General features: G+C 42.3%; 1 protein-coding gene across 16 annotated transcripts in view; it reads right to left on the bottom strand.

The window, feature by feature from the left end:
- The window catches only part of MPDZ (multiple PDZ domain crumbs cell polarity complex component), a 109,017-nt gene that overhangs the window by 17,369 nt on the left and 76,581 nt on the right, over positions 1-15,067 (bottom strand). For 15 of the 16 annotated variants that reach the window (XM_079959048.1, XM_079959056.1, XM_079959061.1 and 12 more), the window contains 11 exons: positions 14,479-14,675; positions 12,057-12,148; positions 11,719-11,809; positions 10,533-10,613; positions 8,653-8,745; positions 8,467-8,541; positions 6,728-6,914; positions 5,251-5,396; positions 3,112-3,195; positions 2,776-2,969; positions 183-330 (listed from right to left, as the gene is read on the bottom strand). In XM_079959048.1, coding sequence (XP_079815174.1) covers positions 183-330; positions 2,776-2,969; positions 3,112-3,195; positions 5,251-5,396; positions 6,728-6,914; positions 8,467-8,541; positions 8,653-8,745; positions 10,533-10,613; positions 11,719-11,809; positions 12,057-12,148; positions 14,479-14,675 — 1,388 coding nt within the window. The remainder of the gene's footprint in view (positions 1-182; positions 331-2,775; positions 2,970-3,111; positions 3,196-5,250; positions 5,397-6,727; positions 6,915-8,466; positions 8,542-8,652; positions 8,746-10,532; positions 10,614-11,718; positions 11,810-12,056; positions 12,149-14,478; positions 14,676-15,067) is intronic. The other variant, XM_079959059.1, reaches the window with a different exon arrangement.

Below are 15,067 nucleotides of genomic sequence, written 5' to 3'. Positions count from 1 at the left end.
CCTAGAACTACGAGGAAGTCCCTGTTACATCAGGTAAGAGGCCCATCAGATACCTATGGGAAGTCCACAAGCCAGATGGGAGTGCAACAGCACTATTCCCGTTTGCGATTCTCGTTTTGGAAAAAGAGAGGACCCAGTATCCATTTATGCAGTTATGTTTTTCTCTATCATTCTGCCATTACCTTTAACAAAGCGGCCACCGCTTCCTGGTTAGCATTTCGAACATCTTCCCCATTCACCATTAATATCTGGTCTCCCTGCATCAGTCTCCCATCCAGATCTGCTATGCCTCCTTTGACAATGTCTGATACAAACACTCCAGTGTCATTCCTGCAAAAAAAAATAATGGAAGTATATTTTGTTGGGTTTCTTTATTTAAAACATTATATATTGCCCTTCAAGAAGACATTTCCAAGGTGGTTTACTATGAACTTATGAATGTATTCATTACATAGTTACCTGGTTAAGAACGAGCTTTTAAAAGCAATGATCAAACAAGTATTTTGGTGGGTAACATGAGATTTCAGCACTTTCTTATATATGCATACAACCTAACAGGATGGATTCTCATATGCAGATCTTACAGCAGAATATGGTGTCCTGGTGAATAAGGGAGACCAAGGTAACAATGCCGTAGACACAATTGCTCCTTACGCCAAATATGAATTTATTTCTGCAGTCATAAAGTGTGGAAACTAAGAATGACAACATGCTGAATTTAGTAAGAATGGTTCGTGTATGTCAGCAGAGGGGACTAGTGGGCCAGATTCCCTGGCAGGCCAAGTCTGACAGGTAGAAAGGGTTGTTTACCTGTCAATTATCTGATGTCACGATGACATCAGGTGATGCTGTGCTTTGAAGTCCTTATTGTTGGAACTGGTGGCTCAAACAAGAACCTGTGAGTCCTGGAAGACCTGCTCCCTGCCTTGGAGGCCTTTTCCAATCTGGAAGGAGGGTATGGCTCTGACTGACTCCAACTACAAAAGCTGAAGCTGCTTAACAGACTCTAGGGCCAGGGTGTTGTTCGGAGGTTTTTGCAGTGGGATTATTGAGGATGGTTTGAACCGATGGTTTGAATAGAGGAAGGGCAAATAAAATTGTGTGTGTGTGTGTGTGTATGTGTATGAGCCAGGGAGTGCGAGGCTATCTAAAAGTGCTTTGCCAAGGCAGCTGTTTTTCTTCTTTCCAGATCACCTGATTGGTGCATGTAAAAATGTTATGTTCCAGTGGTTACATTTGTGTTAAGAGACTTAGGAGTAATGCATCTATCAATAGCTTCTTCGTTCTTGTGGGGTGCTGAAGAAAAGGATCTTCTTTGTCTTGTCCTTTTCTGAGCAAGTTTGCTATCTAGTCAAACAAGGAAGCTTAGAGACTTAATAGCAGATGCAGTCCCAAAGGGGACAACATTTCCTCACCCCTAAGCAGTAAGGGTAGACAGCTCTTATTTTAGTTGTACAAATGAGGAAGTGAAGCTGACTTGCAGCATGGCTAAGCAAGAGGTGAGAGGTGCGTTGAAACGATATCTTTGTTGGGTCTTATCTTGGATTAGACAAAGTGAATATTGCATTTATATAGCGGACAGATGTATAATCAGAAGTTCTTTATTTTCTGAATCTTATTTTTCTATCTTTCTCTTTTAACCTCTTTCCTACTCTTTCTATTTATTTATTTATTTTTCTTTCTCTATTTCTCCCCCCTGCCTTTTGTGTTTTTATTGTATCTAGATACTGGTTCGTTTGAAAAAAGCAAGGGGGGGGGGGAGAGATATTAAGCTTTGTATTTTTCTCTATAAACCTTAATATAATGCATTTCCAAATAAATAAATAAAGGTATTTCACATTTCCAGAAAGAAAGAAAGAAAGAAAGAAAGAAAGAAAGAAAGAAAGAAAGAAAGAAAGAAAGATGAACTATATCTCCCAGGTCAAAGTTGCACTCACTAACAACATTAGTGAGAGAAGGTGAAATAAGAATTCCCTCCCTTGGCATTAGGTTCAAATGCTAAGGGAGGCGATTCTTATTTTACCTTCTCTCAGCAATGTTGTCTCTGCATTAGCTTGCACACAAACAGGGCCGGATTTAGGTTTGATGAGGCCCTAAGCTACTGACGGTAATGGGGCTCTTTAAATGTCCTGCTCTCCTTTGTAAACAACAAATTGTCGCTGTTTTGTGTTGAATATATGCTATATGGTAATTTATGGACCTAATAGGTATCTAAAGCCCTTTGCACATAACAAATAGGATCCTACACAACACAAACCACTTTTGCTGTATGTAAGGTAAAGGTAAAGGTACCCCTGCCCGTACGGGACAGTCATGTCCGACTCTAGGGTTGTGCGCTCATCTCACTTAAGAGGCCGGGAGCCAGCGCTCTCCGCAGACACTTCCGGGTCATGTGGCCAGCGTGACGAAGCTGCTCTGGCGAGCCAGCACCAACGCAGCACACAGAAACGCCGTTTACCTTCCCGCTATAAAGCGGTACCTATTTATCTACTTGCACTTAGGGGTGCTTTCGAACTGCTAGGTGGGCAGGAGCTGGGACCGAACGATGGGAGCTCACCCCGCCACGGGGATTCGATTTGCTGTATGTAGGTTTTACTTTATTTGTTATTTATCTTATATTTTGGAAATGTACATCCAGGTTTTTTTCCGCTTTAAATTATTTTGGGGACCCCAAGAGAGTGGGGTCCTAAGCTATAGCTTGTTTAACTTATACGTAAATCCGGCACTGCACACAAAGACCAAACCGACTTCCAGAGGCTCTCCTCATGTACCCACCTCTTCCCAACAATACTTAATCCAAGGCCTTTGCCTGGCTTCTTCTGTAGCTCTATACTGAGCACATCATACATGTCTTCTTCCTTATACTGGGCTTCGTCCCTGTAGACAGTGAGGCGGACTTTCTGAGGCGTCTGTCTGAGAACGTTTATGGCCTCATCGTGCGTTGCGTTCCTTAGGTTGATTCCGTTCACCTGGGATTCAATTGTACAGCAGATGTCAGAAGCATATAGGCCCCCTCTACTCTGCCTTTCTCCTTGCCCCCCCCCCCGCCGCCACTCCCACTTTCAGAAGTATGCAATGTAAGGATGGCTTGTACGTTGCACAATGTTATACCTCCAAGATTTGATCACCAGCCCAGAGCCTTCCATCTTTGGACGCTGCTCCTTCTTCATACACCTCATGGATAATAATTGCGCCCTGTGGATTTAAAAGCAAAATATAAAACTTGCTAGACCTTTTCGTTCATCATTCAGTTCAACTATTTTGAGCCTAAGAAAAGAATAAAAGGGGGTTTTGTGGAGATCTCAAAGGAATACAGATGAATCAAATTTTACTAAGGAATGGGAGAAAGTACGTAATGTATCTGAAAAATTATTGTAAAGGACTACACACTTTAGGAGGTTTGACAGAAATCTTGTAGTAAAAAAATTGAATTATGGACTGATTAAGGTTTTATAATAATTGGAATTAATGAGAAGATGCAGAAGGAAAACAATAACAAAAGGTACCACAAAAGGGGGGGGGGAGTCCAAAGGGATACATTGTTTGTATTCTGTCTTTTTTTGGGGGGAGGTCTTTTTTTGTTAGTAATTGTAAAATTGAAAACGCACACACACACATACACAAAGTAATACACATGAATAGTGGTGCCTAGAATAATTCTGGTACAAAAGTAAAAATTGTATTTAAATAAGTTTTCATTTGCTGTCCTGATGAAAGTGTGTGGTCAAGAAAAACAAAAAGAGGGAAAGCACCAATGTTTGTGTGTGAGAGAGTGAATGAGTGAAATTTCAATGGTGCACGGAAATAAAGATTGCATTTACATACCGTATTTTTCGCCCTATAGGACGCACTTTTTCCCCTCCAAAAATGAAGGGGAAATCTGGGTGTGTCCTATGGAGTGAATGCAGGCTTTTGCTGAAGCTTGGAGAGTGAGAGGGGTCGGTGCGCACCGACCCCTCTCGCTCTCCAGGCTTCAGGAACACATCCGCAGCCTAGGCAGCCCTGCGGGAGGTCCCGCAGGGCTGTCTAGGCTGCGGATAGCAGCCTGCCGCCCGGCGCGAGGAGCGCCTGGAAGCAGAGTGTCCCGCCCGCCGGACAGACATCTGCAGCATGTTGGAGCCCTGCGGGAGTTCCCCGCAGGGCTCCCCACACTGCGAATAGCAGCCTGCTGCCCGGCGCGAAGGGCACCCTGAAGCAGAGCGCCCTGCACGCCGGATAGACATCTGCAGCGTGGGGAGCCCTGTGGGAGTTCCCGCAGGGCACCCTATGCTGCGGATAGCAGCCTGCCGCTCGGTGCTCGGGGCGCCCTGAAGCAGAGCGCCCCGCCCGCCGGACAGACATCGGCCAGCCCCACAAGCTCGGGGGACGGCAAGGAGGCGCAGCGCCGCCATCCCACTGTTCCTCGACCTGGTTCAGTTTCCCTGACCAGGTTTTTTGGGGGAAATAAAGGGGGGGGGAATTCCTTTATTTCCCCCCCAAAAAACTAGGTGTGTCCTATGGGACGGAGCATCCTATGGGACGAAAAATACGGTAATACATTTCAAAGCACCCTTCTTCGGGAGCACTACAGATTAGAACAGCAACATTTCACACTTCAGAAAAAATGTTAAAATGCTTATAAAACATAATAAGGATGAAACCCATTATTTAAAATGTATTTTATGTGGCAAGTGGCAACAAATACATTTAAAAACTTTGTAACACTTGTACGGATGCTAAAAATAATGCTCCAATACACACACACACACTCAAACAAACAGAATTGCGGGGGGACACCCCTGCCTAGTGCAATTATGGACATAAATTTTATCCCCCAACTTAGAGATCAATTGTTCCCATCCATTTATTTGAGTCGCATTGTATACTGTATTTTTCTGTGTATAACGCCCTCTTTTATAAGATACCCCCTATTTTTGGGGCTCCAAATTAAGAAAATGGGAGAGGGGGAGATTGCCCAGAGTTGCTAAACTCTTTTGGGGAGGATTGCCCATACTTGCAGAGCTTTTTCGGAGGAGATTGCCGAAATTCACTCAACCACCAGACTTCCAATAACACACTAACAATCTCTGGCTCTCGGCAGCAACCAACCCCACGTTCCCCCTTTTCACTATCTGTGTATAAAACGAGCCCCAATTTTTAGTATGATTTTTATAGACAAAACCCTAGTCATACACAGAAAAGTATGGTATGTCAAAGAAAGAAGCATTTTCCTTCTTTAGTTTGGGGTTATGAAAGGCATTCGTTACAAACCAGCAAAGTATCGGCTCCTCCTACTATGCTCAAGCCAAGACCGGTGCGTCCCTTGGAGATATCGATTGTCGTTTCACAACCCGGGATGATTGGGCATGTAGCTGGGTCAGATATCAATGTGGCTGGAGTTGAGGACCTGCTTGTGTCTAGAAACAGAAAACCGACTAGTTATAGCTATAGCTGCTCTCCTCCTTAAAAATCCTTGTCTACTATGGACCTAATCCTTTTATTCATTAAGGTGAAGAAGGCTTTTATTGTCCATTCTCCCACCCCCAACAAATGCCCACATATACGGTTCGCCTCAATGCACATAAGAAAACCTGTGATGAGCTCTGGCCCCAAGAAACAGAGATGCCACCTGAATTCTTGCATGCTTCTTTCTCTCCTGCAAAGTCTGAAATCTCTCAGAAATACAAAGTTATGTTTACAACTTATCTGAGAGAAACCATCTCTTCTCACACACACATTTGGCTGGATGCATCAATGTTGAAAAAACTATAAAATGGGATGGTTTTAGATGTTGTTTTCAACTTTTTCCATGTGGGATGTCTGCCACTCCCACTTTGGCTGAGGGCACATCATATTTTGTTTGTAGGGTCTTTAATTACTTTATTCAACTGCTTTGGCCAAGGGTCAGCTAGTGTATGCTTTTGTTTTGTTTTAAAAAATGCAACCTATGATTTTTCTCTTATTTTCCTATTCCTTAATAGACTACTTAAATTGGATTTCTGCAGTGATCTAGTCATGCCTGCTCATTCAACCAGCTTGGACTCATGCCATAAACTGGTGAAGTGAAGGGCACTAAAATCACAGAGTTACATCCAGCTGATGATAAGTAAACTTCCCTACTTGGAAGAAAACTAATAATTTATAAGTGCCTTTGGCTTGCTAGGCAAAATCACAGGTATGCAGGTTCCCTAATAATAATAATGTCACAAAGCGACTTACAGCAATATATAAACATTAAAATCAATTACAACAAAGCCAATTAAAAAAACACATTTATACAGACAAAAGACAGGTCTTACAGTATCTGCCACACTAATGGAGTACTTAGAGTAACTCATATTAAGGCCCCAAAGCCTGGGTAAAAAGGCAAGTTTTTGCCTGCTGCATAAAAATAAAGATGGTTTCTGACAAGCCTCCATGCAGAAAGCCTTGTTCCTGGGCTTATGAACCATAGCTTGTTTTAACAATGGTTTGTTATTTTATCTAAATGTAATAGCTTTGCTTAGACATCCTTTATTTGGCCATCCCACCCTAGACACTCACTAAGGGAAAGAGGCCCAAGGAAACAGCAGCTTGAAAACAAACCAAGCTTTGGAGAAATAAATAAGCTGTGGTTTCTAGTCTTCTCTGCACATTTGTCTCGTGGTTTGGTGAACAAAACCATGGCTAAAACAGACAATGGCTTAGTTCTACGAATGAATGTCACTGAATTCTTTTCCAAGACTTGGGGTAACTAGAAGATTCTTACTTTTAACCGACTCTGGTTCTGGTGATTCAGAAGGTGAAACAACGGCTGATTGTTGGATATTAGTTCTCTCACCCGAAGTAGCACTGTAAGTCGGTGTTTGTGGCTGAGCAGCTGTCTGACTCTCCTCTTCAGCTGAATTGATTGTGAGTTTCACAGTGGGCTTTGATGTCTTCAGCAAACTGATAAACTTGAACAGTAAAAAAGAGCAAACTTTCATGTAACAAGCCAATATAGATACATGATTTTTTTTATCATTCTAGAGTACAGAAAATCGTATAGCAGGCATATTGTAACAGATTTCCAAAAGCATGCATAGGAGTCAAGTCCCGGGGACTGAGGTCCTGTTGGCTCCCCCCCAAATCTGAGGGGGCCAGGGGCCCCCAAAGTCAATGGACATTGCCATCCAAATGGTGCATGTGCCACATCTTCTAACTGATTATGTGGGGTGCTGCCTCCCCCCATATATTTTATTAAAGTCATGGTAGACACCGCTTCTTTCAACACATAACTTGAGGGGTTTTTTATATTTTAAAATGCCCTGTGATCCTCAGGTGAAAGGCAGTGTAGAAATTTAATAAATAATAATGAAATAATAAATTCAGCTGCTTTAAAAAGGGAGCTGGAATCCCTGCTCTGCCCTTCCCCTCCAAAGAGCTGATCACAAGAACTGCAGTTAATAGGCTAAATACACATGCAACCATCAGTGCTCCATTTATTATTATATATACCGTATTTTTCACTCTATAGGATGCACCGGACCACAAGACGCACCTAGCTTTTAGAGGGGGAAATCAAGGGGGGAATTATCCCCCCCCAACCCCAAAAAGCAGTGGACAGGCTGCTCGGGGAAGCCTGGGGGGAAGCCCTTGGTTTCTTCCCCAGCCCCAAAGGGCAAAGAAGCCAAGACAGCAAGCGGGATCCATCCCTCTGGCTGTCTTGGCTTCTGCCATAGCCACGCAACCTCTCCAGCCGGGAGCTAAACTTCTCCAGTGAGGCTAAAGAAGCGTGGCTAAAGAAGCCAAGGCGGCGAGTTCAATCCATCCCGCTCGCTGCCTTGGCTTCCTCTTTAGCCTTGCACAGCCTCTCCCAGCTGGAGAGGCTGCGCACAGCTATGGCAATTCCCCCACCTCCTGCAAAAGCCCACAGGAGCCACGCACCCTTTAAGGAGCGCGCGGCTCCTGAGGGCTTTTCTACGAGGAGGGAGAAGGGACTGACTGTCCCTTCTCCCTCCTGGGGAAAGGCCCGCAAGAGCTGCGCAAAGCTTGTGTGCAGCTCTTGGGGGCTTTTCCTGCCTGCCTCACCCCCTGCATTCGTTCCATAGGACGCACAGACTTTCCCCCTTAGTTTTTAAAAGGGGGAAAGTGTGTCCTATGGAGCGAAAAATATGGTATATGTTTATTCTGCCCTTCCTAACAAAGGACCCCAGGGCAGCAAACAACAAAACAGGATTAAAAACATTTAAATATCCTCACAGCGAAATAATATGCCCCACAAGCCACTTCAGCTTCCCAAAAAACCCAACATAAAGTGCTATTTTGGGTTCAGAAGTGTGACAGGAAAGAATGAGAAGAAAGAGAAAAGATTTAGCAACCCTCCTGAAACAGACAGAGCATCCCTGGTGCCGTAGCACCCTGACCAAATGCCTAAACAGAATCCTGTTATCTGTATTTTTATGCCCTTAAATGGTTGTATAGAACAGGCGTCAGTAAGTCGCATGCTGTAAGGAATTGCTCAAGTACCTTTTCTATAGGATACCCCACAACAACTTCATCGTCCACTGCCAGAATCTGATCTCCAACTTTAATTCGGCCATCCTGAAATAAAAATAGCAACACTGGGATGGGATGGGGGGAGGGGCAGAAGGTTTTCCCATCTATTCACTTATTACCTTATTCTCTGAATGGGTCACAATTTAAAAGCCTTACCTTTCCTGCTGCACCATGCTCTGTTAAGCTCTGAATAACCACACCGTTAAATGTGTCTTCTTCACCAATGGCAATACCTATGCCTCCTTGATCCTAAGAAATACAAAGGGACACCCAGAGGTATAGATGAATGTCAATCAAAGCTGTCTTAAGTATGAATGCTTGAGGAGTGCTATCTTCATTAATTTCTTTAAAAGATGGCCCAAACGATCTGCACCACTCGAATGCATTGATCAAAACAAGTTCGCTCCTCTGAAACTTGTGGCACCGTCCCTGGCAGTTTAAATGTTGCAAGGTGCATATTAAATACTTATTTCAGAAAATACACATTAAAAAAGTGAGACAGAGAGACTGACTGGTGGTGGCATTAAAGCAGAGATTAATGCAGAAAGGACAGAATTATGGAACATATTCAGAGAGACCATGTGCATCTATATGGTTTAGACATTTGTTGCTCTTGAGTATTGGCTCTTGAATAAATAGGGATTTTTTTGTATGCTTGTAATTTGTTTGATTACAGTGGTACAGTGGTGCCTCGCAAGACGAAAAGAATCCGTTCCGCGAGTCTCTTCGTCTAGCGGTTTTTTCGTCTTGCAAAGCAAGCCCATTGACGGCTTAGCGGATTAGCGCTATTAGCGGCTTAGCGGCTTTTAGCAGCTTATCGGCTTAGCGGATAAGCGGCTTAGCGGCTTAGGAAAAGGGGGGGGGAAGGGGGGAAAAAACGCAGGAACTCGCAAGACATTTTTGTCTTGCGAAGCAAGCCCATAGGAAATTCGTTTTGCGAAGCACCTCCAAAACGGAAAACTCTTTCATCTAGCGAGTTCTCCGTCTTGCGAGGCATTCGTCTTGCGGAGCACCACTGTACCTCTGGTTGCAAATCGGATCCGTTCCAGAGCCCCGTTTGCAACATGAGCAGAATGCAACCTGCATCTGCGCATCTGCGATTTGCCGCTTCTGCACATGCGTGTGACATCATTTTGAGCATATGCGCATGCGCGAGCGGCGAAACCTGGAAGTAACCATAAGTAAGCCGCGGGACGTATCCTGAAAGAACGTAACCTGAACCAAACGTAACAAAAGGTATGACTGTATTTGTTCCTTTTTAAAACACACACACATTTGTATACCACTTTATACCCGCAGTTCACAACACACACACACACACACACACACACACACACACAGAGAGAGAGAATAATGTTCCTAGGTAAATCCATGCTTAGCATAAGAGTATGCACTTCATAAAGCAATTCAGTTAAAAATATATTCATTGCAGATAAGTACAGGTATAGAGAAAGGCCCCATTTGTACAAAACAAAAAAAGAGTGTTTAGTATTACAAGAACTAGCCTTGAGCACTGAGTTCCACACAATAAACTGTGGTTAATCTTAATTATAGTTAGTTGAAACAAGGGGCTGAAGCTAGGTTGTTTTAACAAATCCTAGTTATCATTTCCCACAGCTTTTCTAAATCTAGACAATAAAGCAATATGTGGTTAATCTAAAATTAAAGTAAAAAAAAAATTCCTCCACACCAGAGGACTGATGAAAGAGAGAGTGAGAGTGTGAGCCCGAGGCCTGCTACAACTCATTTTCATGGTTTAGTTATGTTTTGAATGAAGCCAAACACATTGCTGGATTTTGGGAAGTCTAAGACTATGCACCAGCATAATGACCACACAGATAACCCCATGCGATCCAATATAAAATGGGAAAACACGTGAATCTTGAGAATGAAACTGAGTGTTGATTATAAGATTGAAAACTGAGACCATTAGAGAAATTTGTTCATTCAGAGTAGGAAATGGTCCCTTCCCCTTCAGACTAAAGAAATTACAGACAGAATTCTGTTTGGGGCCATTTGCATCAGCATCTACTCACTTTAGGCAATTCCACATTTTTAATATTCTTATATAAACTCAAATCTATAGGAAAAATAGAGCTTGGATCATTCACTTCACCCTGAAAGAAAGAAAAATATTGTATCAAAATTTATCAATACAGAAAAACATAACATGCCATGTTCGTTATAGAGGTCACGGAACCAATACATCTAATGATATCCCGGCAACAACCAATTTACGCACATCCAATTGACATGTGACCATGCACATGTCAAAAAAGGTAAAGGTAAGGTAAAGGACCCCCGGACTGTTAAGTCCAGTCAAAGGCGACTATGGGGTTGTGAAGCTCATCTCACTTTCAGGCCAAGGGAGCCAGCGTTTGTCCACAGACAGCTTTCCAGGTCATGTGGCCAGCAGGACTAAACTGCTTCTGGCACAACAGAACACCGTGATGGAAACCAAAGCACATGAAATCACCGTTTACCTTCCCGCTGCAGTGGTACCTATTTATCTATTGGCACTGGCGTGCTTTTGAACTGCTAGGTTGGCAGGAGCTGGGACAGAGCAACGGGAGCTCACTCTGTTGCAGGGATTTGAAATGCCAACCTTCTGACTGGCAAGCCCAAGAGGCTCAGTGGTTTAGACCACAGCGCCACCCGCATCCCTTCATGCGCACGTGCATTGCGGCAAGCTGGACGTGGCAGGGGAAAGGGGCAGGGCAGAATGGGTTTATGTGTGCTTCGTCGTTGCACACGATGACCCAAAACACAATCCCCACGCAAATTGGGGGTCACCTGTACTAATGGCAATCTCATTTCTCTGTGTGCCAGCCCTTATGGAGCCAAAATGTCACTGTCCACATAGGATATAAGGTATTTGAGGGAGGGGGGAAGAAGCCACTGGGCATGTTCATTGTTCAACAAGCTCTTAACTGGCTACTAGGGACAAAAATGAAAAGCCAGGGTGGGAGGGGCAATGGAGCAGGATATTCTGGAAGCAGCAGTGCTCTGTGCAACAACATTTTGTTTAACGCAAACTTCCCTCCCCACCCCCAATTTCAGATTTATATTAAAGTACCTCTGTTAAAACAAGTCTTGCTAAAATCTACCTTGATCCCTCTTGTTTAGAAGCTATTTACAACATACTGAAGAGTATCTCATTTTTCCCATCCCTGCCATTATTAATTCTATCACATGAAAATAAATATGAAATACAAATTGTACCTCTTCATACTGAAGTAGCCCAGAAGCAGAAGGTGAAGTCTCTGTTGATTTCCCAGGACAAACGGCCATCTGTTGGACAGCATCTTTGTTTCTATAATATAAGGAGCAGAAAGTTTTCAAATCGAACTCTACAATACTTTTGACACCTAAAGCATTTGCTTTTTGCTTTTTGAAGGACATACCCACAATAGTGGTAAATCCTGAAAAGCATATATATCATTCAGGGAAGCTTTTAGCAATGCTTCAAAAGTTGAATTATATGGGGAAAGATACTGTTGAATATGCATTTAGATATTACAAAATGTTAAAAATAAATACAAACATTAGAGGTTGCTTACCTGATAAATATGATTTTTACTTTAGAAGGTGCACATTTTATTATTGAAGATGCATTCTGATGAGTCTTTCCATAGAGAACTTGTCCATTTATCTAGATAAATCAGAATGGGATGGATACTTACTTTAATTATGAATACCAGCTTTGTTCCACAGACAAAAGCAAACTTGATTTCTTTGTCACTATTGTTATTAAAACTGCTATTCAACCATTATGGTTGCAATGCACTAATCCTGTATCTCTATACTGCAATTGTTATCTCCTTTTTGTAATATATAAAACAGCTGCTGGTTTGTATTTGGCTCTCGACTAGCTGAAATCGTCCTTCATTAGGTTGCAGTGGGCTGGCTGACTTTGGGAACATCATTATCAATTTCCACTAGTGATTGATCACCTCGTGACTCACTGTTTGTCAAATGGAAAAAAAGGCATGAAGACAGCAGGTTTATACAAGCAAGTAAAGGTAAATCAGCCCACTCCAACCAGGTCATTTTGTAAATGAGCATGGAAATGAAAATAAAAGGTATTTTATGCAGTCCCTGGAGTGCACTGAAGTCCCCATTGAACAGAGTAAGGATTTGCTTCTGATTAAACATACATGGGATTGTTCTGCTATTGCATACTGTGTCTAAACAGTGTGCTTAAATCCTCAATATGAGGCCAGAAACACTTTTCACAGCTTTTACAAGTGCACCAATCACACCTGTTCCTGGAAAAGGGAGATGTGACCATGTTCACACATGCCTTGGTCACACTGAAGTTTAGTGCAACATACTCTACATGGGGCTACCTTTGAAGAATATTTGGAAGCTTCAGTTGGTTATGACATGTTCCTGCCTGTCTATACTGACTAGCGCCCATTGTTTAGAATATGTGACCCCCCTATTTGTCCAAGCTCCTAGACCATTTCTGAGCCCAATTCTAAGCATTGGTGATGATTACCCTGAGAGCCCTAAATGGCTTGGTACTGTGATATTTAAAAGAATGTCTTCTGAAAAATCCACTGATGTGTATTGGAGTGCTGCTGCTCCATGTATCGCTTCTGTTCAAACAATAGCTGTTGGATACACAGGATGAGGCCTTTTCAGTTGTTGCCCATGGACTGTGCCCCACTCCCCCGCCCCCGACATTTTGATAAATAGTTAAAATATATATAGTTAAAATAGTATCATTTCACTGCGGTTTTGTTGTACAAACTGAATGACACTGCTGGCTCCTGAACACTTGTTTTCCTACCAGTTATTTTTAATCTTGTTATTTACTTTATTTTAGATGTTATTTTTTTGTTGTGCCTTTCAACTACTGTCATGAGCTATCTGGCTAGGGTGTGTCTCCCAATTTATGGGGCAGAAAGAGATATGCATAAATCTTTTGCTTTAAAATATATATATATATTTCATAAATAAACACACCCACACCTACATAGTTAACCTGCAGTATTTATTTACTACAATACGTGTGAGAACCATTGGCCTACCTAGTTTTTAAATAAGGGTTAAACAGAATTGTGGAGGCTAGCTCAATCAGCATTAGCCAAGGTAGCTAAATAAAGTCTCGTGCTCACTCTACCTCTGAATATACAGTACTGGTGGCAGACAAATTGTAGAGGGGGTAGCTTCCATGTTGATACCCTGTTTGTGAGCTATAAGAGTAATCAGACTGGCCACTGATGGAAACAAAATGGTGGGTTGGATAAACTCTAGATTAAATGTACTATATCTTAGTCCACCTCTTTTTCTATTCTAATCCTGTTATATTCTAACATTCAGCACTAAACATCCTATAGGACCTAGTGCTGAGTACTGAATACTTCAAAAGCTTCCATTTTCTTCTATCAACCCAAAGAGTAGTCCAATGAATGATAAAATGAATTGTGTATCTTCCTTCATCTGAGACTATGAAATCTGAGATGATGTTGGCTACTTCTGTGACATTAGTCCTGGTATAACTTTGGAGACCATGAAAGGAGAAATGGAGTGAGACGTCAGACAACCAGACATAACTAAAAACCTAAGGGGAAAGCTTCAGGATGAATGACAACATATTAGCAGTACAACCCTATATATAAATCCCATTGAGCTCAAAGAGGCTTACTCCCAATTAAGTGGAACAGGACCACAGTCTTGCTGTTTCATTAAATCATGGCTTTCTTTCTCTCAAAACCATAGCAAAGGTACGTACTTCTCCTGTTTCACAGCATCTATTTACTTCTTCAGGACTATTATAGTTGGAAAACAATCCTGACCACAAACATAAAATTTATAACGGGAAGCCAGTATGATTGTAAAGAAAGGCAATACTGATTAAAAGAATGTGCTGTTAATTAAAGGCTGCATTTTGCACCAATAATCGAATGTCCCCACCCCACCCCCCGTCCTTAGAGTCAGCATGTTTCATTTTAAGTATAATTACTAGACACTTACTTCCAGTAACTCGTCTGCAATCTGCAGTCTGCCATCTTTTCCAGCTGCTCCATTTGGATCAATTCCCACTACAAAAACGCTCATCTTGGACCGGTCTTTGTTCCCAGCTAGGCTGAGTCCTAAGCCAGTCTTCCCTTTCTCCAACTCTATCATGTGCAGATCTCCAGACAGATGCCCATACCGCTGACTGATCTTTCCTAGTCATAAGGAGAGAGAAATTGGGTGGCAAGGGAAGAATTTATCTCCGAAAACTTAAGAAGAACACAAACTTTGGAAATTCAGCAGTCGTTGTCATAAACCCATAATCTCACACAGACTGAAACAATTCAAATAGGAATCTATGGTTCTTTTCCAATAAAATTATCTAACTAGAAGAAAATGCCTCCAGGCACTTCAATTTATCAGAATGGAAGAGTAGAAAATCTCTCCCTCACTGCTCTATACAGTCTGCCTCTCTCTCTGTGTGTGTGTACACACACACACACACACACACACACACAACTCCCACACATATTTGTGTTTTTAAGATGTTTTCTAATAGCAGCAATTATCTCACTTGGACTATAATGGAAAAGACAACCAGAGAATA

This window comes from Podarcis cretensis (assembly GCF_951804945.1).
Source record: "Podarcis cretensis genome assembly, chromosome: 17".
Taxonomy (NCBI): Eukaryota; Metazoa; Chordata; class Lepidosauria; order Squamata; family Lacertidae; genus Podarcis; species Podarcis cretensis.
Note: the sequence above shows the minus strand (reverse complement) of the source record. Positions and strands in the feature narration are given on the sequence as shown.